The following is a 27,823-nucleotide window of genomic DNA, read 5'->3' on the forward strand; positions in this document are numbered from 1 at the left end:
ATGTATAAGCAATGTGACGGAAGAGCTTCAAAAGGAATTTTAGTCTGGCTTCGTAATCAAATGAATAAAAGAATTACAAATGTTGCCAAGCCCACGACTCAACAACTCAGTACTTTCAGAACAACATTTTGGTTATATCAAGCATTAAAGAATATTTAAGTCATGCATGGAATAAAATCTTGTGTACATCGGTGCAAGTGGCATTTGTAAATTTGTTTATGAAAACTTTGGACTGCAAAGTGAATCCAAACTCCAGTTATTCAAAGTAGGAATCAGCACCATTGCACCCAACTGAGCACACAGCCTCATGAACTTGGTATTGCTTCTGTGAATCTTGTAGGCTCTTGTAACTCACCTATAAATGAAAACATTTCTGATACAACCAGTCAGGTTGGCACCTAGATCAGTACTTGGCACACCACCAAGATAGACCTGTCCCTCCTCAATCTCCCCAGACTGGCGTCGTTTTCTCTTCGATATTTTTGATTGTCGTCTTTCCTGATCATCAATGGTCATTTTAACCCTGAGAGGGGAAAGCGAATTGTAAGTTAAGGTTAGGTTATAATTACAACTTCAAAAACGATTTCACGATGAAGTGTTTTGGGATCTCCCGAGGTTATGAAATATGCTATATAAAGCAGGAGTTTGTCTTTCATTTCAGGAGGCCAAAAAAAAGGTAGAAGACTGAACTGTAAATGATAATTACCTTGAGGTCCACGTTTGAATCTAACCAGGATAAATTTCAGAACACCCCTGTTCAATCCACAAGCATGACCCCGACCTTCTGGCCGTTTCAATTCACCATCTTGTTCTCTTGCTCACATTTCTGTCCTTGGCCTGCTACAATGTTTGACTGAAATCCAACACAAGCTGGAGGAACAGCACCTCACCTTCTGATTAGGCACTTTACAGCCTTCTGGACTCAACACTGAGTTCAACAACTTCAGACCATGAGCTCTGTCCTCCATTTTGTATCTTTCCCCTAGTGCCAGCCTATATCTTGTTCTTGTGTTTTCGCTTTCAGACAGCACAGGCCTTTATTCTGCTATTAACACCTACTCTGGACCAATGCTTTGTTCCTTTACTACTACCATTCCCATTCTCTTTGCCTTTTGCTCCATAACATCTTTGTAATTTAATCTTTCCGCCCTCTAACCCATCCCTGACCTTCCTTTTTTGCTCCACCCGACCCTCCCCCCTTTTTCAACAGCATAAAACCCATCACATTCCTACCTCCCTTCATTCCGAAGAGGAGTTGGGCTCGATACGTTAACCCTGTTTCTCCCTCCACAGATGCTGCCAGACCTGCAGAATTTTTCCAGCACTTTCTGTTACTATATTAAATCTCTGGTGCCTGATGGCACTTAAAGGGAGACTGCTAAAGGGAAGCTTAAAGGGTGACTGGATAACTTTTCTCAGCTGGTACAGACACAGGGGCCTAATGACCTCCTTGTGTGCTGTAAACTATCTATGTTTCTCCAATAGAGTCACTAAGGAGAGAAAAGGCATATTCATGTTGCCACACATTAGATACAAGGAACGGAATGTTATTTATGTGATGTAGTGCCATATTTCAATGTCAGTTAGCTCAGTGTACTCCTTTAAAGGTTCCATGCAAAAAATTGTTTCGATTGTTCAATTAATTCAACAGAAGACAACCAGTTAATTCTCCTTGATATGAAACCGTTTATCCTTCATGTAAGGGGAACTGGGGAGGGTAGTTGGCTAGACACTGGCCTTACAGCTTTGGGAATGTGAATTCAAATCTAACCAAGCTCTTTGGGATGGAACTCTCTTGTCTGATAATGGCTGCAAGGAACCTTTGCAAAATGAGTTTGGGGTGTCAGTTCAGTTTAGTCGGCACAGACATACAGAACAAAACTGCAACTGAATTTAGTATCCTAACTAGCAATCTCAATCCAGAAGCCACAGGCTGGATTGGCACAGGAAACAGAGAATTGCCAGTACAGTAGAGGGTGGAGGTCTTGTGGCGCAGTGGATAGCATGCCTGCCTCTGAGCCAGAAGCCCTGGGTTCGAGTCCCACCCAGGGCTTGACGGCCAAGGAAGGTGCATTCATAATGCAGCCAAACAGGTGGATTATCCAACTGTAAATCCTTCCAACACACACCAATGGCAGGCGGTAAGAACGAGTGAGATTCCTGGTCAGCCATGTGATAGAAAGAAATTTGGAGCCTTTACCATCATTATTCACAGCTACAAGCGTGTAAAAAGTTCATGGGCTGAATTTTCCCCCTGTTGTGGAGGGGGGGAGGAATTGATGGGCGGCACCCCTGTTCAGAGGTGCGGCGCCATTTTACGTGGGTGGGCCAATTAAGGCCCGCCCAGTGTGACGTCCGCACTGCGTTCCCTGTGTGGGCAGGAGGGATTCCCAAATTCGAGCGCGCTCTTTCGCACATGCGCACAAAAGAGCACACTCATCTCCCTGAGGCTAAGTGCTGCCTCAGGGAGATCGGCTCCACATTCAAAAATATTAAAAATAGAAAAAAAAAAATTTCCCTTACATGTCCCCTCATGTGACAAAGTCACATGAGTTGGGACATGTCCATAATTTTTACAAAATCTTTATTAAAATTTTTTAAAGCCTACAAGAAACCTCATCCCGCCTGTGGATGAGGTTTCATGTTTTTCCTACTTCCCGCTGGGGCTCCTGGCCTGCCCGCCAACCTTAAGATTAGACAGGCAGGTCCTTTAATTACTTAATTGGCCATTGACAGGTCGGCAGGTGTGCAGCTGATTTTGCTGCACTCCCGCCTTCCTGAAAATTTAAATTGGGCGCGGTGACATCGTGAGTTCCCCCCGACGTCACCGCGCGTTATTTTATGCGTCGGCGAGCGGGCCCTACCCCCGCTCGCTGACTCATAAAATTCTGCCCCATGTTTCCACAGTAGCTTGGACTCTGAGTGAGCTGTATCATACCACCACCTGCCTTGAAACATATAGTTGGGGAAGACTCGAGAGGCTGTTACTCTGCATCTGACCATGCTACATCCAAAACGGGGTGTCCAAAATGGTAAGAATTCCATTCTTAAGCAGTAATTCCCCTCACCTTAAAAATCCCCTAAAAATGTAACAACACACAGGAATTTCAACATGAAATGTTTCGTCTGAAAGGATCATTAGAAACAACCTCCCAGCAATGAAGCACGTGCAAAACCAAGTTTAGCTGAAACATTTCTGGGCAATGACATTTCAATTACTACCATGAATAAATGACTTTACATTCTCAGGTGCTGCTGTGTATTTCCAGAAATGTTGTGTTTTTATTTCTTTTAGCTTCCATTGATTTTTAGAAGCTGTGTAAGTTATGAAGGCCAAAGGAACTTACTGTTCATCTTTGATGGAGAAAGAGACATAGTGTGGGCTCCCATCTGCATACGGAATTTGACTTTTAACTTCAGTATCGAATACCTTAAGTTCCACTAATCCTTGCTTCAGAGATAGTTGACAGCTTCCTTCCTAACAAAGTTAAGGAAAAGATAATTAAGATAGTGACCAAGAACGTGACTACAGCTGTATGCAACAAAACTGGATGTGCTAAAGAATCTGTGTTCAGACTGCAGATTTAGATAGTTCTGTAACTTTCCATGTATTTTAACCATGAGCAGTGGCACATTAATGTCTCTCTCATGTAGGGCCTGATTCTGGACTAACTGGACCTCGAAACCAAATGCACACTTTCTGAACATGAAGTACTTTTTTTGCCCCAGGACCATCAACAAATACGCTAAAGTTTATTTTCTGCTTTGTTAAAATTGAGTCCCCAAAACATTGCAAATTCCAACATTAACTGATACAAATAAACAATAGATGTTTGGGATTAGAATTTCCTGGGTTCCTCCACTCAGGGACCTGTGTTACCAGGGCTTAAGGCAAATACCAGACATGAAAAATCAAGGAAACAAAGGTACTGATGTGTTACGCACACTATTATGTTGCACCCAAATTTTCTCGAAATTTAAATTTCAGCCTACCCAAAATATCTAAATTTGATGACCACATTCCCCCTGGATTTATGAGGGGAGGAGTTGGGGCAGTGTTTGGATTGGGGAGGGGGGGTTGCGACTAGCACCTGGGCTAGTTGGCAGGTTGATGTCCTCCTCCACCCCAATTTCTAGCGGCAGGCCAAGAAATTTGGGCTTCAGCAGTCTAATCTTTTACATATTTCTAGTGATCCTAAAAGGTGTTCACTTCCCCACTTTGTGTGACCAACACAATAACACAACCATGTCCTGTTGCCATTAGCACATCTCATTAACACTGCATTTACCGCGGAGAGGTAGTAAAACATCAGGGCGTTTCGTTGCTGGGTCTGGAAGCCAAAGCCTGATATGAAGTCATCGTCAAGCTTGGGGACAGTTTGAGGAGTTAAGCTCACATATCCCTGGCCTTTGAAAGTAACAGAACGTGATACCTGAAATAAAATACATAATAAAGTCAGCAAGCAGTAGGTTGAATTACCCAGACAGGAAAAACAAAGTAAAAGCTTCTTAAAGCTGCATGTGTGACTGAGCGCAAAACCTTCAACATAAGGTAATTGTAAATGCCCTTTCATTTTCTTCAGTGGCCTTTTGTGGTTTTTTTCTTCCTTCCCTCCCCAATAAAGCAGAAACACTGTTTAAGCCGGATATAATATCTGAAACTCTGCCACATTAGTCTCACAAGGATTTGGTTTTGTTGGGTGGCTTTAGTGTCCCAAACTGAGAGATAGTTGTAAAACAATCAATGACATGAACTATCGATTGAAATACGCTATGATTTATTATTGCATAAAATAATACTTTCTTTTTTGTATGTATGTACAGAACCTGAAAATATAAGCATCACATGATGCCCTACAGTATTACATTTTCCTTTCCCCAAGGCAGATTACACCTGATATTATTTAAACAACATTGTACAACTGTTTAATGCACTTGTATCAAATTCACTACCTCTGCTTTATTAATGATGGCATTAGCTCATTCAAGATAAATAATTTACTATTTTAACAGGACTAGAATTTGATATGATGTGTTAGATGATCCCCAGTTGCATTACTCACGGTGACTGCCGGGCCCTACTCAGCGAACATTGTAATTATTGCATCTGAACAAGCGGCATTAAAATCTGCCCAATAAATGGTGATAAAATATGGAGGGTGTGCTGCTTGGTTACAAAAATGATTGTAAGTACTGCAGCCAGGATCCAACTCTAGATTTACCAAAGTATTCTAAAAATTGACAGCGTTGCTCCCCCCCTCAGCTATCAGGAGTTTCATTTTATTCTTTCACGGGAGGTGGGTGTTGCTGGCCCTCGAGCCAGTGGTAGTGTGCTGCATTCTTGAACCACTGCATTCTGTGTGGTGTAGGTACTCCCAGAGTGCTATTAGGAAGGGAGTTCCAGGATTTTGACCCAGTGACGTGGGAGGAATGGCGCCATAGTTCCAAGTGTGTGACTCGGAGGGGAACTTGCGGGTGGTGGTGTTCCCATGCATCTGCTCCCCTTGTTCTAAGTGGTAGAGGTCACAGTTTTGGAAGGTGCTGTTGAAGGAGGCTTAGCGAGTTGCTGTAGTGCTTCTTGTAGATGGTACACACTGCTGCCACTGAATGCTGGCGGTGGAGGGACTAAATATTTAAGGCGGTGGATGGGATGCCAGTCAAGCAGGCTGCTTTGTCCTGGACGCTGTCAAGTTTCTTGAGTGTTGCTGGAGCTGCACTCATCTAGGCAAGTGGAGAGTATTCCATCACACTCCTGACTTGCAGATGGTGGACAGGCTTTGTGGAGTCAGTTACTGCAGGCGAGTTACTCACTGCAGAATCCCCAGCCTCTGACTGCTCTTGTAGCCACAGTATTTATTTGCTTAAGTTTCCGATCAATGGCAACCACAGAATGTTGACTGCAGGGGATTCAGCAATTGCAATGCTTTTGAACGCCAAGGGGAGATGGTTGCAGATGATCATTGCTTGGCACTTCTGTGGCGCAAATGTTCCCTGCCACTTACAGCCCAAGCCTGAATGTTGTCCAGGTCTTGCTGCAGGCAAATATGGACTGCTTCAGTATCTGAGGAGTCACAAATGGTGCTGAACATTGTTCAATCATCAGTGAACATCCCCACTTGGCCTTATGATGGAGGGAAGGTCATTGATGAAGCAGTTGAATATCATTAGGTCTAGGGACACTACCTTTAGGAATTTCTGCAGCGATGTCCTGCAAATTGAGATGATTAGCATCTAGCAACCACAAACATCCATCTTCCTTTGTGCTAGGTATGACTCCAACCTGTGGAGAGAATTCCCCCTGATTCCCACTAACTTCAGTTCTACTAGGACTCCTTGATGCTACAGTCAGTCAAATGCTGTCTTGATGTCAGGGGCAGCCACTCTCACCTAACATCTGGCATTCAGCTCTTTTGCCCATGTTTGGACTAAGGCTGTAATGATGGGCAGAATTTAGCCCTTGGCTGGCGGGCAGGCCCCACCGGCTTGGCGGCAGGCGGGCAGCTGAACCCTGCTGCCAAAACGCGGCCCGCCGCCATTTTTAGTTGGCCCGCCCAGCGGCCTGCCCGACAGGAATCCCCAACTGTCAAAGTGCGCTCGTTCGTGCATGCACGCGAAAGAGCACACTGCTCCCTGAGGCAAAGGGAGTTTAGTGAAAGGTAAGTAAAGTCAAAAAAGAGACATTTTAAAATTATTAAAATGTCTCCCTCATGTGACAATGACACATGAGATGGGACATGTTGATAACAAACTCATAAAATTTATTACATATTTACAAAACGGTAACGAAACTTCATCCCGCCAGTGGATGAAGTTTCATTAATAATCTACAGGCTGCTGGGGCTCCTGGCCAGCCCGCCAGCCTTAAGCTTGGCCGGGCAGGGCATTTAACTATCTTAATGAGCCTGTCAATGGCCTTAATTGGCCATTGACAGGTCGGCCGGCGGACAGCTGATTTCGCTGTCCACCCACCTTCCTTAAGATTTAAATGGCCTGGGATGACATCGGGGATTCCACGTCATTTTCCACTCGGCGAGCGGGCCCCGCCCCCAAATCACCGAGGGGAAAATCCAGGCCAATGTCTGGAACCGAATGGCTCTGGTGGAACCCAAACCAATTATCAGTGAGCAAGTTATTGGTGAGTAAGTTGTGCTTGATATTACTATCAATGGTGCCTTCCACTACTTTCCTAATAAGTGACAGCAGACCGATGGGGTAGTAATTAGTTGGATTGGATTGGTCCTGCTTTTTGTGATTTTCTAACAACCGTATAATTGTTGAAAAGAAAGGCCATGTTGCCGACATTTTTTGTCTTGCACCCATCAGGGCAAACAGAGAAAACAGGTACTTGCATATGATGCACATTGTATGTCACTTATTGTGTGTTAACGGCTATACTAACAACAAATTTATGATATTTAGGCAAGGTCATAATGTGGCTCATTTACACTTGCTAGAAGTGACATACATTCATACACAGAGAACCATTCTCTGCGAACAAAAGAAATATGTTCAAGCTGCATCCCTTTTTTTGAATTACCTGGGAGCTTGGGAAGCCTATAGTTCCCGGTTGCTTTCTCTATGGCAACGCCTTGACCAGAGTCGACTTGCCAACCAATCAACACCCTTTTTTCCTGTAGTATAAACTGCTGTGATCGTTTGAAATTTGGCACTCTTGCACTTGTCCTGACGACTGCAAGGTGAAAAGCCTTGGCAACATGTCTCTCTTTTCAACAATAACCATACAATTGTATAGACACTAAGGCATATACAGATTTTACGGAGGATTTTATAGCAACAGTTGCTAAATCATGAGAGTCACTCTCACAAATCCTGAAAATGGTCGCATTTCTGGTCTGTAGCCAATAAATGAGAGGGTTGCAAAGGCAAGTCTCACCAGCAGATTTGCAGAACACCCATAACTGATTCCGATGGTCTTCTCACGTTTCAGATTTAAATTTTTGTCCAGGGCCTTCACGCTGCGCAGACAGCCTTTTATAGACCCACCGGTGGGGTATCGATTCCTCAGACTGGAAAAGAGAAGCATATTTCACTTAAGGAAAACATTATTGAAAAACAAACCTAGGATTTTGCTGACTGTGTGGATCAGTACGACACTAGGCCATGCGGTTTCTCACCACGGGAGAGATTTTGCTCCAACAACATTGATTTATATACAAAATATATATATATATATATATATACACACACACACACACACATACAATTATTATATAGGAGATATATAAATATATATATATATATATATTTTATATAATATATCTTTAAATCCAGAGAGAGGTGGCACAAGGGAAGAAAGGGGAGTTGGAGGAGTTCTGAAAATTCAGGTGGGTTCATGTTCATTGCCATATTAAATCTTATAATGTAACAATTTGTTATTTGAATCTTACCCATATAGTTGAAGTTTGGATAGTTTGCCTGTATCCACAGCACAGCAGTCCACGCTACTGTGATACTCACATATTTGAGTGTATGGTGGGTCTGACCAGTGGATACTGTTGGCCTAAAGTTCCTAGTTTGGAGGAGGGCAGAGATCAGGATTTGTGCCCATAGCGGGATGTTGGAATTCGAAGCACAAACCATGTCATCTAATGTTTAATCCAGATCAACTCAGGATTTGGGGGGGGATTCCTCTATTTCCTCCTCTACATCCAGGAATGACAGGAGCAGCTCCCTGGTTACTATCTGAATTCTGCACTTTGGAATCTCCATAGCTTGTTTGGTAACAACCCTGGCTTAGAACAGGCCTCAAAAGTTTTTCCTGACAATGGTGATCAATCCAAGGGGATCCATTAATGACAACGATTTCCTTTCGCGGAAAAAGTTGAAAAATCTTGTTCCCCCTCTTTGGCCTGATTAAAGCTTCTGGTTTTCCAGCAGACACGTTTTTTTAAAAACTAGTTCTTTGGGATGCGAGTGTCACTGGCAAAGCCAACATTTATTGACCATTCCTAATTACCCTCAAAACTGTGTTGCTTACTAGGCCATTTCAGAGGGCAGTAAAGGGATTTGGAGTCACACGTAGGTCAGACTGGGCAAGGAGGGCAGATTTTCTCCTCTGAAGTAAACCAGATTGGGGCTTTTTGACAATACAGTAGTTCCACAATCATTATCAATGAGACTAGCATTTCATTACTAATTTATGAATTAACTGAATTTAATTTCCCCTCGTTCCCATGGTGGGATTTGAATTTAAGTCTTCAGAGCATTAGTCAAGGCCTCTGGATTACTAGTCCAGTAATGTTACCATTTTGCTACTATCCCCAGTTGCATCTGTAGAAACGTGCCTATTCCAATTTCCTAAATGACTCAACTGCACAACTGTTCTGATGTCGGTTCCACTGAAATCATTCGAGGCAGTTTTTACTTAACTGACCCGCAAGGAGCAGAAAGCTGTGAGAAACCTGCAATTCGGGATTTCCCCACGCACTGTGGAATTTTATCCTCAGCCCCACTGCCGTTTCGTCTCTTACTTGTCTGGGAGCTTCTCCATAGGAACACCGCCGAGATAATATTCAGAAATTGAAGGACGCATTGCATCTCGCTCAGAAGAAAGAACGGTTTTCCTGTCCACACGCACATAAATCTTCACTTTTTTTGAAAAAACCATAATTATCTGGACCTGAAAAACAAATGTGCAATTCATCTAATTTATCTCGGACGATGGGATCTATTTTGCTGAATTATATTGGACTGTGTAGAAGCTTTCCTTTCATTATGAAAGTTCTTTCTATGCACGGGCACTTTGAACATCACTCGAGAGTTAAAGCTGCATTATCCCAAACTCAAGTTACAATCTTAACTTAAATATATCTTCGCAATTATATTAATGTGGAGAGTTGTGTGCATGGAGTTGAAAGTGGCTTTTTTTTAATTGCACAGATGCCAATTGTAGTGCCACTCTGTGTCAGTTGTGGCTCAGTGGGCATTGCACTCACCTCCGATTCAGAAGTCTCACTTCAGGATTTGAGCAAAGCTCTAGGTGACACTCAAGTGCAACACGAATGGAGTGCTGCACAGTCGGAGGTCCCTAATTTTGGACAAGATGTTAAACCAAAACCCTTTCTGCTCTCTCAGACGGGTGTAACAGAACCCATGGCACTATTTTGAAGATGAGCAGGGAAATTATCCCTGGTGTCCTACCTAATATTCATCCCTCACTCATCGTCTCAAAAACAGATTATCTGATCACTACCCTATTGCCTTTTTGCGGGAGCTTGCTGTGTGCAAATTGGCTGCAGCATTTCCTACGTTACCATAGTGACTACATTTCAAGAAATGCTTCATTGGCTGTAGAGCCCTTGTGATGTTCTGAGATTACGAAGGGTGCTATATAAATGCAAGTCCTTCTTTCTTCACTTTATTTGAAAAGAACACAAATAGCTTTTTTAAAGTAATGAAAAACTGTTAAATGTGGTAGTTAATGTATTTTGGCATCAGGCTGCTTAACTAGAATCCCTGGAAACTTTCACTGGGAAAGACAACCATCAACCACAGCGTTGCGACTAATCCAACCTCCGTTATTCCATTCAGGTGACTGAATGCTATTGAAAGCAATTTCTTTTGAGGTGATTCTATCTTCACTGCAGCTTAATGTCAAAGTGCTCAGTCCAATACGTTCCAGGCCATAACCAAAGCCTGCATTACTGGTTCCTCTATCCGCCTCTCTCCCCTCTTTGCCCTGAATAATGGTATGGCCCATGTCCAATGCCTCTGCTGCGGTGTGAGTGTGTGTGTGTGTTTGTGCTGCACATAATGGCACAGGACAGGTATGGGACTCACTTTAAAAAGAAACTTGCCCAAATACATGGGGGAGGCTTAGTGGAAATGCATGCTGGCTTTCCTCCAAAAATGCCACTTCTGCCACTTAAAAATGCACTGTAACTCGGTACAGTAATTAGCTAATTTTAATTAAAAATTACGTGTTTAAGGATAAGCAGCTTAGATATTTTCAGACAATTGGTTGGAACAAGGAAGGAAAGAAAATCGCCCAGTGGGCCAGCCAAGGTAGATGAATGCACTCTCTAGGGGAAGTCTGATGTTAAATGCTATTCAAGTCTGGGATTCTAACACAGCTTTCTCATCCAAGAATCCTCCTCATGAACCCTCCTCCCTTGTTCCTTTTAAGCTGTATACAAATTATCCTGAATGCTGCTCCTCCTCTCTGCAGCACTGCACTAAAGACTCAGCGCTACTCCAGCTCATCATTTCTCAAGACGTCCGAACTCAGTTCGCCCTTTGTCGCACAGCCAATTTACACACGGTTAAATCCAAGCTTGGCATTTGATCCACCTCATCTTCTCTTCCCACTCTTTTCAGCCTGGGTGGGGCGGAGAGGGAGGTGGGTGGTCCTGCACTTTGGCTGTCAGCATTTCATGTTATTTTTTCAATTAAAACATTTACTACACAATTACCTGATGGGGATATCCATCACTGACGAAGTTCTGACTTTCACTGTTGTGCTCAACTTTTAGTTCGTTGTTTAAGTAAACAAACAGCACGAGCTTTCCATTATCTATGGTCAGGCAGAGGTATTTTTCCTACAAAAAGAAGGCCCAATTTAGACTTGTAGCAAACAGAGAAACAAACCAAAACTAAATCATTACAAAAAAGGTTTTGCAATTTATTTTGATATTCTGGATGCATGTTCTAAAGTGAAAATACTGAAAAGGCATAACACAGATATTTAAAAAAGGTAGGTTTCAGTAATATGCTATTAGCTCTTTAAGCTGAAGGGAACGTGAGAGAGGCTGAAAGTTTTGGGTGGTTTCAGTCACTGCTCATGTCGATGTGAACTGCAAAGCTCCACCGATACAAACCACAAAAAGAAAATCACACACACTTCTCCGATTAGGAGGTAGGCCATTTAGAACCGAGAGGAGGAGGAATTTCACGAGAGGGCGGTGAATCTTTGGAATTCTGTACTCCAGAGGGCTGTGGAGGCTCAGTCATTGTTTGTGTTCGAACCAGAGGTCGACAGATTTCTAGACACCAATGACATTAAGGGATACGGGGATAGTGCGGGAAGATGGCGTTAAGGTAGAAGAACAGCCATGATCTAGTTAGATGGTGGAGTAGGCTTGAGGGACCAAATGGCCAACTCCTGATTCCCATGTTCCTATGTACACTTATGACATAAGTTTCGGCCAAGGTAGCAATGGCTTCAGGAGAACAAAGATCAGGAGCAGGAAAAATGTTTCAAGCGAACATTGTCACGGATACTGCAAACACCTGACATAGTAGGAATATGTTTTGATGGTACAGCTTCTGATTAGAAATGAAGGATCATTTCTCTCATACTGACCCAGTTAATTCCCCTGATTATCACATGGCCCACCAACAAAACCCCACAAACAACCCCCACATAGCCCCCCAACACCATCGCCTCACACGCACCCCCCCCACCCCCACAGCACACACACCATCCTGCATACACATCACCCCACAAACAACCCCCACATAGCCCCCAAACACCACTGCCTCACACATGCACATACCCCCAGACACACACACACATCTACAGCAGCTGCTAGATGGAGTGGAAATTGCTTTTCAAGGCAGAGTGATGGTGGGTGGACCGGAAACTGAGTGCTCCACTTGCTCCCTCCCCTGCTTTCTCTGCTTGATCAATCAAGCGTTAAATGACCAAGTAGCGGTTGTCTAGTGGGAAGGAGGTCACTTATAGAAGCAAATGGGGCTCTGTGCCCTATCAACTCTAAAGGCTGGGAGGTCATGCAGCAGAGGGGTACTGCCATGAACAGGAAGTCAGTAAAGGCCCCCCTGCTCTCAGAATCAGTCTTTATTTTGTACTGAAGTCTCAAAAAAGATTTTTAAAAAGTCATTAACAATGTACAGATGCTGCCACCTTCCCCAGCAGAATCTGCTGCTACATTCAGCCACATTCCCAGTGGCAGGCCCTTTCTACTGCCCTTATACCGCCTCGTTATAAAAGACACCCAAATTTTTTCGCATCCGAAAAATTGCGGACGATTGGGCTGTTAACAAATTTAATAGCTTGTTAATTAGTGATTTTATAATGGTGGGCAGGCTGCCGATTTTGGCGCCTGCTCATCTTCTGTAATTTGGGAAACTAGCGTGATAACGTCTCGGCACAACTTCATCACGCCAATTTTTCATTAGCGCCCGATTTGGGAATGTAAAATCCACCTCTCAGACTCAGAGACACAGGGAGGGAGACAGAAACTGCTGATGCTGCGAAAGGCAGAGGAAAGATTGTTCTTTATGTTAGCCACCAAGCAGGATGCTGGTGAGAGTTGGTTCTCTGTTCAAAGCGATGGGACTAGTGGATATTTAAGGAAGAAGAAATTGCCGGAGGGGGCCTTGCTGCTGGTAGTCAGTTCAGGGATACTCTGAAGACTGAAAGGAATGATGTTCGAAGGACACTGGAACACTCGACCTGGTGTGGCAGGGAGAAGGGAGTCTGCTGAAAAGCTGAGAGGAGTTTGGAACTTAATCTTTCATGCTACATACCTGCTGAAAACATGGCATAAAGTAAAAATGTGTCAAAGAATATTTGTGTTAGCTAGTTAACGGGGAAGCACCTTTTCTTTAGTTTGGTGTATTGCTTCCCTGTTAAGCAATGTTTGATCTAAATTGATTTTAGTTTGTTTGCTACAGTAAAAGTCTTAAAATGCAAAATCTTGTTCTGCAACTCTTTCTGTTGGTCACTGGGAAATTGAGCCCTTTACGTTATTGGTCTCTATGGGGATTGTAATAGTATACAGTCACTAACATATAGTCATTTACTCAAATGATCATCGTTGTTATATATAATTCATTCTAACATAGCTGATAATGCCCCTTGGGAATTCTATGGAGACTGGATTGGTTTTACTTGGCGGAGTTAATTAGTCATGTATTTACAAACGTGTATGTCCTGAAATTCCTGGGCCTGAGAGAGTAGTGCAAAAAAACAAAAAGGCTCTATAGTCAAACTGTCCAAGCCCTTTACTGGCTATAGAGTGGGGAGGGGCCATTGCCTATCACCTTGTTGGGCAGGACATTCAGGAAGGGCAATTAAAAAGGCACCACGTCCTCCCTGTTTATATAGATCATCCAGTTCCTGGGACCCGGGCCAGACTGATGGGGAAAAGTTAGTCGACATTGCACATCCGATGGCAGACTATAGCCTGTGGATAACATTTGAATCAAGTTGACATTGTGGAATTAAAACCATACAGAGGGGAAATAACGCAGGGCAGAACAGCAAATGGCTGCCAGTTTGGAGGATTTAAGGATTAAGAACACTTGAATCCAGCTAGAAAATGAGGACAGAAAGACCCACCATTGCCTGCATGAAGAAGAGGATGCCATTGTACGAAGAAATGCGAACCTCTTGTTCAAATCGAGAGACAGAGGAAAATGGACCTGGCATTTTGATTTCAGCATAACCAGTGCCATCAAAGAAAGAACTGTCACTGTCTGGACCTTGAGTAGATTTATATCTGTAACGAGATCACAGAGAATTATTAATTAAAGACTGGACCCTCAAATATTCAATCTCAGGATCGCTTTGACGTTAATATCAATGATAAGCACATGGAACTTAGTCAGTGCGGTTCAATTCACATATTAAATGCTGTCGGATGGTGATATACCAGCAGTCAGTGACAATGGGTGGTGGAACACAAAACTCAACATTTGAAAAACACTCAGCAGGTCAGGCAGCATCTGTGAAGGGAGAAACAAAGTTAACATCTTGGGTCGATGACTTTACAATTCTGACAAAAAATCATCAACCTGAAATGTTAATTCTGCTACACTATCTACAGACTCTGCCTGACTGGAGTGTTTTCAGCATTCTTATTACAGATCTCTAGCATCTAAAGTATTTTGCTTTTGTCTACGTACGGGATGCTGATTTTCACCTTTACAACTACCCGCTCCTTCAGGGTACAAGTTTTGCTGAATGCAAAACTGTTGATATGGTAACATCCTGTGTTGTACTTCTTTTTTAAATTTAAGTAGTAACCAGAGGAAAGTGAAACTCAACAATTGCCTACCTTCTTGATGTCTAAGTAAAGAATAAGGGCCTGAATGGCTTCCTCCTGTTCCTATGTTTCACACAGGTGTTTTAGGTCTCAATGCTACCGCGTGCAGTAATTCTTCAGCTTATGGGGGGGTGGTTGCCTGACCCCCTTGCTGCTGCCATGCCATTTTCCAGGCAGCAGGAAAACTGGCAGTCGAGCTGCTCACTGGGAGCCAAAGTGAGCCACCCCAGTGGCCAACAAAAGGCCTCTTCTCCCTGATGGTATTTTGCCACCAGAGAGGGGCACTGCTACCACCTGGGCAGACTGGCTGGTAAACCCTGGCAGCTTCCTGGCAGGATCTGGGAGCAGGGAGTGGCCCTCCTTTTTGGGCACTCCATGGTCCACAAAGTGACCCCTTCCCACCCCCCCCCCCCACCCCCACCAAGGTAGCAATGGACACCCACATGGAAATGGCGTCGCCTGCCCTCAATGGCCTCCTCCCGCCCCTCGACAGGGCCTGTCCAACTGGGTCTGGTGCCCCCAGACCCCAGTTACCTGACTTCAAGGATGTGGCCATCAGCCATAGATGCAGCTTCATCCTCCAGTTGCAGACCCAGCAATGGCCAATGCTCCCAGTGGCGCTGCTGAGTCTACTGAGCTAACTGGGCCAAGGGCTATTGGGGGTGGAGCCACCATCCTTAATCGCACAACAGCCCCAGAGCCAGCCACTTAATTGGCAGCTACCAGCAAAACGTGGCCCCAGGTCCCATCGCCACTGAAGTGGGGTCACCTTTCCCCACCAGCTGTCTGCCACAGTGATGAAAGTCTGCCGCTTCCACAAAATGTTGCCCAAAGTCTTCACACTCCTCCATCATCGTACTGCCCTGTGGCCAAAAGTTTAACTAACTGGCATTAAATGAAGCAACAACCTAACATAATATTAATCTTGCTGAAAAGAGAGAAACATGTTGTTAAGGCTTTTCGTCTTGCACTCATCAGGACAAACAGAAGAATGCCAAATTTCAGATAATCATTATACTGCAGGAGAAAATAGTGCTGATTGGTTGGCGAGTCAACTCTGATTGGCCATGGCATTGAGTAATTTAGTTTGTCCCAACCTCTGTTGGCTCATTCATCTCCAATTCTCTTCTCATATGTGACAATGCATCTCACCTTAGAGAAGGTAAAGAGTTCCTCCACTTTACCCAGCGGCAGCCCAAGAATAACACATGTCTCATCCATCACTAATCAACATGAGATACACACGGAGCCGAATGTTTGTAACAAGAGGGCCAACACTCAGTGATATGGGAAAAGGTATTAGAAATCAAGCAGACCGTTCCATTTCATTTCTCTACTTACCTCCTGCAGGGTTCATCAGCCGTGGTGTTTAGATCAAACGTTTGAACCAGATTGTACAGACTGACGACCTCTGCGTTCAGGGTTCCAAGTTCAATGCACCCCTTAAAGTTGGGATACTTCAATGTGTCAGGAGGCTGGAAGAGACAGCAGTGCTCTTGTGAGTAGAGGAGCTGAAACATTTATATCCCCGTGCGTGTTTTCCAGACTGCAGTAAAATATGCAGGATTCATTATACATTAACAAGAGAATACTACGTACTGAGAAATCTTCAGGTTTGTAAATCTCTCAAATCTGTAGAAAACCTTAGAGTAGGTTTCACATGGTACTGTAGAAGATTAAGGGGTAAGAGATTAGGAGGAGGGTAGTAAATTGGATTAAAACTGGTTGGAAGATTGAGAGAGACACAGATTACGAGTGAAGGACAGTTTCTCAGAGCGATGGAAGTGTGTAGTGCTCTCGCACAGGCCACTGTTTCATGACTGCTCCTATTCATGCCAGCTGTGGCTCACTTGGAAGCACACTCACCTCAGTCATAAGATCATAAGAAATAGGAGTAAGCCATTCGGCCCATCGAGCCTGATCCGCAATGCAATAGGATCTGATTGCCTGATCTGATTACGGTCTTAACTCCACTTTCTTTCCTGCTTGCCCACCCCACCCCTCCCCTACACCTCTACAATGCCCTCAACTCCCTTATAGATCAAAAGAATCACTCCAGGACTTGAGCATAATCTAGACCGACACTCCAGTGCAGTACAGACAGAGTGCTGCACTGTCAAAGGTGCTATCTTTCTATTGCAACATCAACTGAAGTTCCACCTGCAATCTCACATGGACAAAAAAGATCCCATGGCATATTTCAAAGAAGATCAGCGGAGTTCTCCCAGTGCTCTGACCAATATATTTATCCCTCAATCAAAAAAGAATAAACGTTATGGTCAGTATCACTTTGATAATGACCCTCTCCCACTTTGTGGGAGCTTGCTGTGCCCTAACTTGCTGCCGAATTTCCCACCTTACAACAGTGACTACACTTCAAAAATGTATTTCACTGGCTGTAAGGCACTTTGAATTGTCCTGTGGTCATGAAAGGCACTATATAAATGCAAGCCTCTCTTTTTTTCACTGTTGATGTCAACGATTTGGATGGAAGGCAAGAAGGGTCTTGGTATTCCTTAAAATGGGTAATGGGAGTGTGGGTAATAATCACATTTGGTCCTTAACTTCTCTCCAGCCTGACGAACAGGTCTTCAACTACTGGCCCAATCAAACCATCAATCAGACCCATTCTCCTGGGTCAAGGTTTATTATTGCCCCCACCACCAATGCCACTGCTAAAGGAGGAAAATAAAGTCAGACAAGTGATGAGCGAATGGTCCATTTGGCACCACTTTGGTAGATATGAAGCCAAAGTAGTGTGTAATCGCCGCCTGGTGGTGGCACCTAAACTGCAAATTAAATGACCATGGGCAGAATTTTGAGTTCGGCAGGTGGGCATGGTTGGTGGGCCAGGGAACCTGTGATCACAGCCTGTGATCAGCCCCCAACCGTGATTTCACGCTGGCTGGCAAATTAACAGCCCGCCACAGTGAAAGGTGCACTGAAAGGCTCAGCGCTGTTGGGGTGGGGGCGGGAGGAGGGCGAGTGCTGAAGTCAGTGCGGGCTCAGGGGAGCGCTCACAGAAAGCTCCCCGAAGGCAAAAACAAACCGAGAAAAAACGCCCACGCATCAGAATCAGTCACCGGAACATATTCCAGATGAAAATTCTGTCCAAATAATTTCATTATTTTAAAAAAATTAATATTAGACACCTTTGGATGAGGTTTCCTCAAAAAGGCAAAGGCTGCCAACCGTAACGTTGGATGGGCAGAGAAAAATCACGGTTGATTAATACATTAATGGCCTCCAAATTGTCGACAGGCGTGCTGTCGACTATCGTGGTGCCCGCTGACCGAAATATCGTGCGACATGTGATGATGTCGGGAGGCTCGCCTGATGTCATCACGCGCTATTTCATGCTCGAGCGTATTAGGCGTGTGCCCTCACACCTCGCAAAAAATTCTGCCCCATGTGTTGATACAAAGTTGAAAGCGCAACAATGCAAAATGAGGTGTAACTAGTCTAGAGAAAGACTTGAAGAACATAAGTAACCAAAAAATATATATAAATAAAAAAAATATATTATGTATATTTATATTTAAAAGTATCTGAAGATAAGCGATAATAAACAATCCCTGAAAACATGAGAATCATAGAAAAAAAATTCAAGTACAAAATGGTGAAAAATAATTAAAAATGCTTGTCTGCTAGACTCCCTGTCCAAGAAAGCACTCCCAAGAAATATCCCGATTTCACTGTGTTTTAACAAACATTATTGAAATGAAAAGTAAGGGAGTTATGCCAAACCCATATCAAATCTTGGGTAAACTGCAGTTAGAGTACCGCATGCAGTTCTGGTCTCCACATTACAAAAAGGATACAGAGGTACAGGAGAGGGTGCAGAGATTTACAAGGATGATACCTGAAATACGTGGGTATGCATATCAGGAAAGGATTGAGAGGTTGGGTCTTTTTTCTCTTGAAAACAGACTGAGGGGTGATCCAATAGAGGTCTTTAAAATTATGAAAGGATCTGATAGAGAGCATACAGAGATAATGTTTCCTCTCATCAATATAAGATAGTCATCAGGAAATCCAACAGGGAATTCAGAAGATACTTCTTCACCCAAAGAGTGGCAAGAATGCAGAACTCACTACCACAGGCAGCGGTTGAAGTGAATAGTATTGATGCATTTAAGGGAAAGCTAGACAAGCATACGGGGTAGAGTCTTCTGGTCGGCGAGCAGGGGTGGGCCCGACATGTCGACACGTAAAATGATGCGCGATGATGTCAGGTGTGTGCCCTGACATCATTGCGATATTTCGTTCGGCAGGCGCGCGCTGGAGTTGGCTGTGCACTCGCCAAGACGTCAACGGCTTATTAAGGCCATTAAGAGATTATTTAAAGTATTTAAGAATGCTGCCCGACCAGCCTTAAGGTCGGCGGGCAGGCTAACAGCCCAAGCGGCCTTCGTGTTTTTCAGGAAGCCTCATCCACGAGTGGGATGTGGTTTCCTGAAACTTTTATAAAATAAATACATTTTCCAACCTTTACAAACATGTCCCAGCTCATGTGACACTGTCACGAGGGGACATGTTTAAATAGATTTTTTACATCATTTAGTAAACTGTTTTATTATCCATTCAATCTCCCCAAGGCAGCTCCGTGCCTCAGGGAGGTTGCTGTGCTCTTTTGTGCGCGTGCACGAAAAAGCGCAGGCCCCGACTCTCCCTCCTCCCCCTGTCTGCACAGGTAGCGCCGAGCGCTACTGGCCGCGTGTTACAAGGCCCGCCCACGTAAAATGGCGGCGCACAGCTGATCACTGGCGGCGATCGGCTCCGTGCCCGCCCCTGCCCGCCATAGGAAAGATCCAGGCTATGAAGGAGAAGGGAATAGGAGGGTTACGCTGATAAATTTAGATGAGGAAAAGGTGGGAGGAGGCTCGAGTGGAGCGTAAACACCAGCATGGGCTATTTGGGCCAAATGTGCCATATATCCAATTACTATTAAGCACTATAATTAACCACTAGAGGGCAAAACATTACCAGAATAAGTCCTGATGGTGAAAAGTGGTTGAGATTTTCTGAGAATGATGGGGAACTTTTCCCCTTCCTTAAAGGAATTTTGATACAATGCCCCACTTGAAAAAGAGAAAGAATGACAACTTTATACTTACGGTGAATTCAGGCGGGTAGCCACCAACATAAAACACAACATCTTCAGGACTGAGATTCAGTAAAGTGTCATCGCCACGGGAAACCCCATCTCCCCTGCTCTCAGTTACAGTGTCTTTCTCAATACTGTATGAGATTTGTCCATATTGCAGTATCCTGTGGAGGGGAGAACAGTGTTTAAGAGAATTTGTGAATGACTGCAGGTCTGTCAGCCTCCAGAGTGTGGGATTCATCCCATCTTAGACTCTGTCCTTTCTGCATTCATTGTACCAGACACCTTAAAAATGCCTTTCGTTACATCACCACTGTGTTCGAGGATGTAAATTTGCTACAACAGATATCCTGGAAACAAATGTCACCGACGCGTGCACATAACGTGGCCATATCACATCCCTCTGGCCTCTATTTTAACGCGAGAGTTAGTCTCTTTTATCTTTAGTCCTCTATTAAATTAGAAACAAGGTTAAATCTACAAGCAATTTAATTGTTCCTGTACTGCTATTTCCCACAGGCTCTTGGAACGGAAAAGGTAGAGAAACAGGTGATATACCTCTCCAGCTTGACGGTGTCAAATCTATCGCCGCTGATTTCTGAATCTGTTTGCAGAGTGGCCTCCTCACTGCCCAGTTTGTAAATCCACACCAGCTTACCATTTTTCATAGCAACGCCCATGTAATCTCCGTGGGGCTGCAAAGGAAGAAGACTAGTTAAAACCTTCAAATGCGATCACTGCAACAGAGAAAGAAAATCTACAGCTTTTCATTCTTACGTTCTGTCCGCCAAGGTACAGGACAAACTGATTGGAGGAACTGGTGGCACGCTTTCTTTTCTGTTCCTCTTTTTCTCTTTGGATGTAGAATGAGAGAGAGGTGTACGCCTTCAGGTCATCTGGGTTGCTGGGTGGCCGTACCTGCACACCTGAAGTGCCGTTGAATTTCATTGGTACCTTTACCTGAGGTGAGAAGAGTTGTTTGGAAGATTACACCAATGAAGGTCTGTGCATGTACCCCCTTCCCTTTCATTTTCCACAAAGGTTTATACACTTGAGTCCATAATGTTGTGCTAAACTGTAATAAAGTGCGATGTGATGCCAATATCACAACCCCAATGTGGCAAACGCAGGCCTCAATGTTCATTCACTTCTAACTTCGCCCAGGCAGAAAAGCCCTCTATATCCTGGATCCTTCTCTGACAATTCTCTGCACCCCCCCACTCCTCCCCCATGGTCCCATTCATTCTCAACGTAACCAGCTCCTCTCCTGCATTGTCTCATCTCCTGTGCCCACATGGCTACCCCTGGTGTGTCCCTTGCTTCCACCTTCAACTGGTCCTATTACTTTTTTTTGGTTTGATGAGATGATACCATAAGGTTAGTGACATCTTCCATACATGTTCCAATGAGAGCTGAGCTTCATCTCTCCATTACCACTGGTTCTACACCGGCTGCTCTGCTATCCAACATCATATCATGGATGAAGCAGCATTGTTACCTCCTAGTAGCAGGAACTATTTACCAGCCAAATAATGACAGGACCAAAGTTACATCTGTAATCCTGGTACCTTTTTAAAAAAATTATTTTGTGGGATGCGGGCATCACTGGCAAGGTCAGCATTTATTGCCCATCCCTAACTGCCCCTGAACGGAGTGGTTTTCTAGGTCTTTTCACAGGTTATTTAAGAGTGAACCACATTGCTGTGGGACTGGAGTTACATGTAAGCCAGACCAGGCAAGGGTGGCAGATTTCCTTCCCTCAAAGACATTAGTGAACCAGATGGATTTTTAGGTCAATCTATGACAGCTTCGTGGTCACCATTGCCGAGACTAGACTTTATTATTTGAATGCTAATTCCACCAGCTACAGTGGCAGGATGTGAATCCATCCTCCCAGAGCATTAGCCTGGGCCTCTGGGTTTCTAATCCAGTGACATTATTACTTTGCCACCAATTTCCCCCTAAATCATATCATTACTTTCCTGGATTTATAAGTGTCCATATTATTCATATATTTGTGCTTTTGCAAAAGGAAAATATTTATTTTGTTGGATACAGTTAACAGATTGCATCACAGCAGAGGAAGTAGTAGATTCAAGATTGGAGTGTTCCTTCTGAGCTGCAAAATTAAAATCTACCTAAAACCTTGGCGACCTACTTAATTATCTGCATTTTCCATCTACCCCTCCTGAAAACGTAGTGGACAATTTTCTATATAACCAACAGGAGAAAGGGACAGTACAAAGGCATCCAAGGCAATGCTTACTGGTATGGCAAACATTTTGAGCTGAGGTCTGCAAAGAGCAATGTGATTTATTGCACAAAAGTGACTTGTTGTCGGGGTACTAGTTCTTGGAATGTGTCCGGGGGTGTTTTAATGCAAAGTTATAGCACTTGGGCTCTGCATTCAATAAGTGTAGAAGCGTGCAGGATTTTACTGCAGGATGTAGTGTTGCAAAACAAATCACTTCTCAAACTGTGCATTGTCCTTAAAGGTTCAACATGGTAAGTGGATAGCAGTGTAACACAATATTTTCTAAGAAGCATATATCATTTTTATGCTGAATATATACGATTATATACATGATTAAATACTGGCAGTGACTCAACCTAAGTGATATGTTGAAGAATTCCAATCTTTAAGAAAACCCAAATCTGTAATCTGAAGCATTCTGGTCATTTAGTTCTGCATTTCAGGAACATTACAAAGAACTGATCTGAGACAAAATTGTACGGTATTCCTCCAACATAAGCAAACCACAACACGAGAGAAAGACTATTCAAGTTAAAAAAGGCAGATAAACACTTACCTTGTTCGCAGCATTTCTGGCCTGGGAGATTAATACACGGATGCGATCAATACTTGCAGAAATGTTTGAAGTCTGGTTCCGGACTTCCAGTTTATTTAGTTTATCCAGGAGTAGTGGGATGGTTTCATTCAGAGCTGCGACTGTTGTGGTGATTCAAACAAGAGACAGAAACTTTTAAAACAACAAAACTATCCAATAAAATAAATTGTGAACGGTTAACTAGTCACAAATAATCCCTTGCTTGGGACTCAGGATCACTTTTGACACTGCTGTAGGGCTGATTTTCCTGACCTTTCAGACCCAATTTTAACTCTTGTGTAAGCAAATGAGTTTTGGAGGAGGTAAAATTTAGCCCTTCTTCTCTGGGAATGACTACTCCCCAAGTTCAAAGACCAGAGGAAAAGAATGTTGCTCGAAGACTTCCTGAGCTACCTGAATGACAGGGCAGAGACCTAGCAAGGGTTAACGCCAGTAAACTGTTGAGGAGTTATTCTAGGCCTCCACCTCAATTTCTTGACATTGCAGCCCAGGATGTCCAAGAAACTGGTGCTGGGGCTTCCACTGGGATCCTCCTGAACTCAACTTGTGTTAGGGGTTCCAAGCAACTAACCAAAGAGTAGCTTGAGAAACCATCTAAATTGGCCTGTTAAATCTCTAGACCTTCGGATCTGCTCTCCAACATCATCAGTCCTGAATTTCCTGAAGCCAGCAGCAAGGCCTGCTGCCGCAGGTCTCTCATGTGTATGCAGTGTCTGTCCAGCACCAGGACAGTGGAAGGACCAATGGAAAGAGGGCGACTGGAAGAAGAGAAAATGGGTGACTTGCATGCCTTCTACTGTTGATGATGAATGTTAGGAAGAATAATAACACTACGGCCTCCTAGCTGTGCTATACAATATTTGGCTCACAATAAATGATCTGTTCTGTTTATACCCTGGACGGAAGATGAGGGTAACAGGATCCCGCTGTTGGTCAAAAGATGAAAAGAAAAATAATACAAGGCTATGTTCTGGGCAGGGAGCCTCTCGAATAGGAGAATGGGTCATAGGGGTCTATACATCAAGTTAGCGATGCTCCCAATTTCCTAGTGATTAATTTTGCTCACTTGACAACTGGGAATGTCAAGAATCAGTTTCACCTTCCCATCTTCACTGGACTACAGCCGGCAAAATTTATCCTTAAACCTCACTGTTATTTGCTTTCAACTCGAGGTACAGTTCGTGCTTTAGAATCTTTGGCAGCCAAAACAGAAATAAAAACAACAAAATATAACCAATCATTTCTGGGGAGAATTTTCTCTTTGGCATGCAGGGGGCAGGACCTGCACGCTGAAGCGTAAAATGACGTACGGTGACAACGGGCGTGCATCCCGACGTCACCATGTGTCGTTCCGATCTTCCGTTTGGCAGGCACGCACCGGAGTCGGCTGTTAAGGCCATTAATCAAATTGACAGGAATGCCCGTCCAACCTTAAGGTTGGTGGGCAGGTGAAGAGCCCGAGTGGCCATTGCGTTTTGCATGAAACCTCATCCACGGGCTTCATGAGGTTTCATGAAGGTTTGATTAAATAAATAAAAATTTTTAATGAAAATTCATAAACATGTCCCAGCTCATGTGATTGTCACATGAGGAGACATGTCTGAATAATTTTCTTTTTTCCCAACTTTAAAACTGAACTTAATCTCCCTGAGGCAGCTCCATGCCTCGGAGATTTCTGCGCTCTTCCGCGTGCATGTGCGAAAGAATACAGGCCCCGACTCTCCCTCCTCCCCCAGCCCGCACAGGTAGTGCTGAGCGCTACCGGGCGCACGTCACACTGGACGGGCCTTAATTGGCCTGCCCGCGTAAAATGGCAGCGCGCAGCCGATCACGGGTGGCGATCGGCTCCGTGCCCACCCGACAGCCAGAAGATTCTGCCCCTGAAGTTGGTATCTTTAGGCTTCACCACAATGTGCTTTGCTCCGATCTGCTGTGAGTTATGTTTTGTTACGCTTTCTCATTTTATAGATCTGTGGTAGATGGATTTGTTCGGGACTAGTGCTAAACATATCAACCATCAAGCACACACAATCAAGCGAAGTGGAAATGTTATTACAGATATATAATCAATGATGGAAAATTAGAATTAAACACTTTTGGACGATTGGTATCACAGTAACTTCACTCCAGATCCTCTTACAATAAAACTATACTACCCGGTAATTATCCTAAACTGCTTTATTGTATGCATGTGTGATGTAGTTGCCACATACCAGATTTATTTGCTTCTTGGAGAGTTTTGTTAAAATCCTCACTGTCAGTAGGCATTCCCCCATATTTCTCTCTCCACTGCTCGAGGTTCTTTTTCATAGGCACCAGAGCGTTCTGCACATCCACAGCTGTCCTGTTCGCAGCAGCAGCTACACGCTTAGCACTTGCAATACTATCAACAATATCGCCTGCAAGGAAAACAGAACTCTGAGTGTGATGGCATGCACAAGATCAGAGGTCTAACAGCAAGGCACATCTAAAAATAAATAACGGGCTCTTGGGTCAAATCCACTCAGCGCTCCCTACTCCAATCATAACTCATCTGTTAAAGTAGTTGTCACCCATTACAACTCTTGATGGCTTGCAGTTGGACAGAGTTTGACATTGCAGCTTCCTAATTGTGGAATCAATTGCAAATACAAGCACACGGAGGGAGGAAGGACGACCCTTGTTGTGGACTGGACTATCTAACACTTAACAGCAACTGCCTGTGTCTGTATAGTGCATTTAACATGGCGAAACTACCCAAGAGTCTTCACAGGAGCGCTACGAACAAAACTTGACACTGAACCGCATTAGGAGATATTAGGACAGGCGACCAAAAGCTGGGTCAAAGACGTGAGTTTCAAGGAGTAGCATAAAGGAAGGAAGAGAGGCAAAGAGACGGAGAGGTTTAGGGAGGGTATTCCAGAGCTCAGGGCCTAGGCAGCTGAAGGCGCAGCCACCAATGGTGGAGTGATTAAATTTCCAAGCTTTGGCTAACAAGTGGCAAGTAACATTTGCACCACACAAGTGCCAGGCAATGACCATCTCCAACAAGAGAGAGTCTAACAATTTCCCCTTGACGTTCAATGGCATTACCATCACTGAATCCCCCACTATCAACATTCTGGGGGTTACCACTGACCAGAAACTGAACTGGACTAGCCATATAAATACTGCGGCTACAAGAGCAGGTCAGAGACTCAGAATCCTGTGGCGAGTAACTCACCTCCTGACTCCCCAAATCCTGTCCACCATCTACAAAGCACAAGTCAGGAGTGTGATGGACTATTCCCCACTTGCCTGGATGAGTACAGCTCCAACAACACTCAAGAAGCTTGACACCATCCAGGATAAAGCAGCCCACTTGATTGGCATCCCATCCACAAACATTCACTCCCTCCACCACCGATTCACAGTAGCAGCAGTGTGTACCATCTACAAGATGCACTGCAGGAACTCACCAAGCCTCCTCAGACAGTAGCTTCCAAACCCACGACCTCTAGCATCCAGAAAGACAAGGGCATCAGATACATGGGAACACCAACACCTGAGTGCCCATCCAAGCCACTCACCATCCTAACTGTTCTTTTTATTAATTCACAGGGTGTGGGCTTCATTGGCTGGGCCAGCATTTATTGCCCATCCCTAGTTGCCCCTGAGAAGGTGGTGATGAGCTGCCTTCTTTAACCGCTGCACTTCATGAGGTGTAGGTACACCCACAGTGCTGTTAGGGAGGGAGTTCCAGGATTTTGACCCAGTGACAGTGAAGTAACGGCGATATATTTCCAAGCCAGGATGGTGAGTGGCTTGGAGGGGAACTACAAGATGGTGGTGTTCCCACCTATCTGCTGATTTTGTCCTTCTAGATGGTAGTGGTTGTGGGTTTGGAAGGTGCTGTCTAAGGAGCCTTGGCGAGTTGCTGCAGTGCATCTTATAGATGACACACATTGCTGCTACTGTGCGTCAGTGGTGGAGGGAGTGAATGTTTGTGGAAGGGGTGCCAATCAAGCAAGGCAGGCGGTGGCATAGTAGAATTGTTAAGATGATTAATGTCAATCAGGACAGGACAGTTTGCTTGTTTGGCACTCTTGTCTCTACGCTCAATATGAACCCTTCTTCTGCAGTATGTTCCTTCACTGTCGCTGGGTCAAAATCCTGGAACTCTCTCCCTAACAGCACTGTGGATGCACCTACACCACATGGACTGCAGCGGTTCAAGAAGGCAGCTCACCACCACCTTCTCAAGGGCAGCTAGGGATGGCCAATAAATGCTGGCCCAGCCAGCGAAGCCCACATCCCGTGAATGAATAAAAAAAAGAGGTAGCAAATGAATGAAAGGTAGATAACTCAGGGGGTCTACTACATAGACCCAAGATGGCTCTTATTAACTCCAACATCATGGTGATTAATTTGATAGAGGTGGAACTTCAGTAGAAGTCTAATCTGGTTATGGGACTTAACCAAAGAGCTAGGCTCAGCCTTTGTGATCATGAAACACCAGATTGTCCTAAAAACCCGTCAAGTTCATTAATGTCCTAAAGGGAAAGAAATCTGCTGTCTAGCCTGTGTTACATCAGAACCACAACAACGTACGTGACTCTTAACTGCTCTCCAGAATAGTATAATAAGCCACTCAGTCATACTTAAAAGGTGATCCACCACCAGATTCTTAAGGGCAATAAATACTGATCTTGCCTGTGATGTTGATATCCCATGAATGGATAAAAAAAATTAGGCAAATGCTTTTGCTTGTTAGATAAAGATAGAAGGGACATCTTGCAACTCCTTCATATTTAGGATTCCAGGAAAAATTGGCTCTACAAGTCTGTGGGAACCAGAATTAACAGTTTAAATTGGGAGTT

General features: G+C 44.1%; 1 protein-coding gene across 3 annotated transcripts in view; it reads right to left on the minus strand.

Moving 5' to 3' along the window:
• The window catches only part of lama5 (laminin, alpha 5), a 266,062-nt gene that overhangs the window by 13,715 nt on the left and 224,524 nt on the right, over positions 1 to 27,823 (minus strand). For all 3 annotated transcript variants that reach the window (XM_078555045.1, XM_078555046.1, XM_078555044.1), the window contains exons 59-71: positions 25,199 to 25,384; positions 22,947 to 23,086; positions 20,914 to 21,096; positions 20,695 to 20,831; positions 20,147 to 20,300; positions 16,371 to 16,504; positions 14,324 to 14,483; positions 11,433 to 11,558; positions 9,492 to 9,640; positions 7,895 to 8,027; positions 4,290 to 4,433; positions 3,348 to 3,478; positions 356 to 523 (exon numbers count right to left, since the gene is read on the minus strand). In XM_078555045.1, coding sequence (XP_078411171.1) covers positions 356 to 523; positions 3,348 to 3,478; positions 4,290 to 4,433; positions 7,895 to 8,027; positions 9,492 to 9,640; positions 11,433 to 11,558; positions 14,324 to 14,483; positions 16,371 to 16,504; positions 20,147 to 20,300; positions 20,695 to 20,831; positions 20,914 to 21,096; positions 22,947 to 23,086; positions 25,199 to 25,384 — 1,945 coding nt within the window. The remainder of the gene's footprint in view (positions 1 to 355; positions 524 to 3,347; positions 3,479 to 4,289; positions 4,434 to 7,894; positions 8,028 to 9,491; positions 9,641 to 11,432; positions 11,559 to 14,323; positions 14,484 to 16,370; positions 16,505 to 20,146; positions 20,301 to 20,694; positions 20,832 to 20,913; positions 21,097 to 22,946; positions 23,087 to 25,198; positions 25,385 to 27,823) is intronic.

The sequence above is a fragment of the Cetorhinus maximus genome, chromosome 13, assembly GCF_964194155.1.
Source record: "Cetorhinus maximus chromosome 13, sCetMax3.hap1.1, whole genome shotgun sequence".
Classification (NCBI taxonomy): domain Eukaryota; kingdom Metazoa; phylum Chordata; class Chondrichthyes; order Lamniformes; family Cetorhinidae; genus Cetorhinus; species Cetorhinus maximus.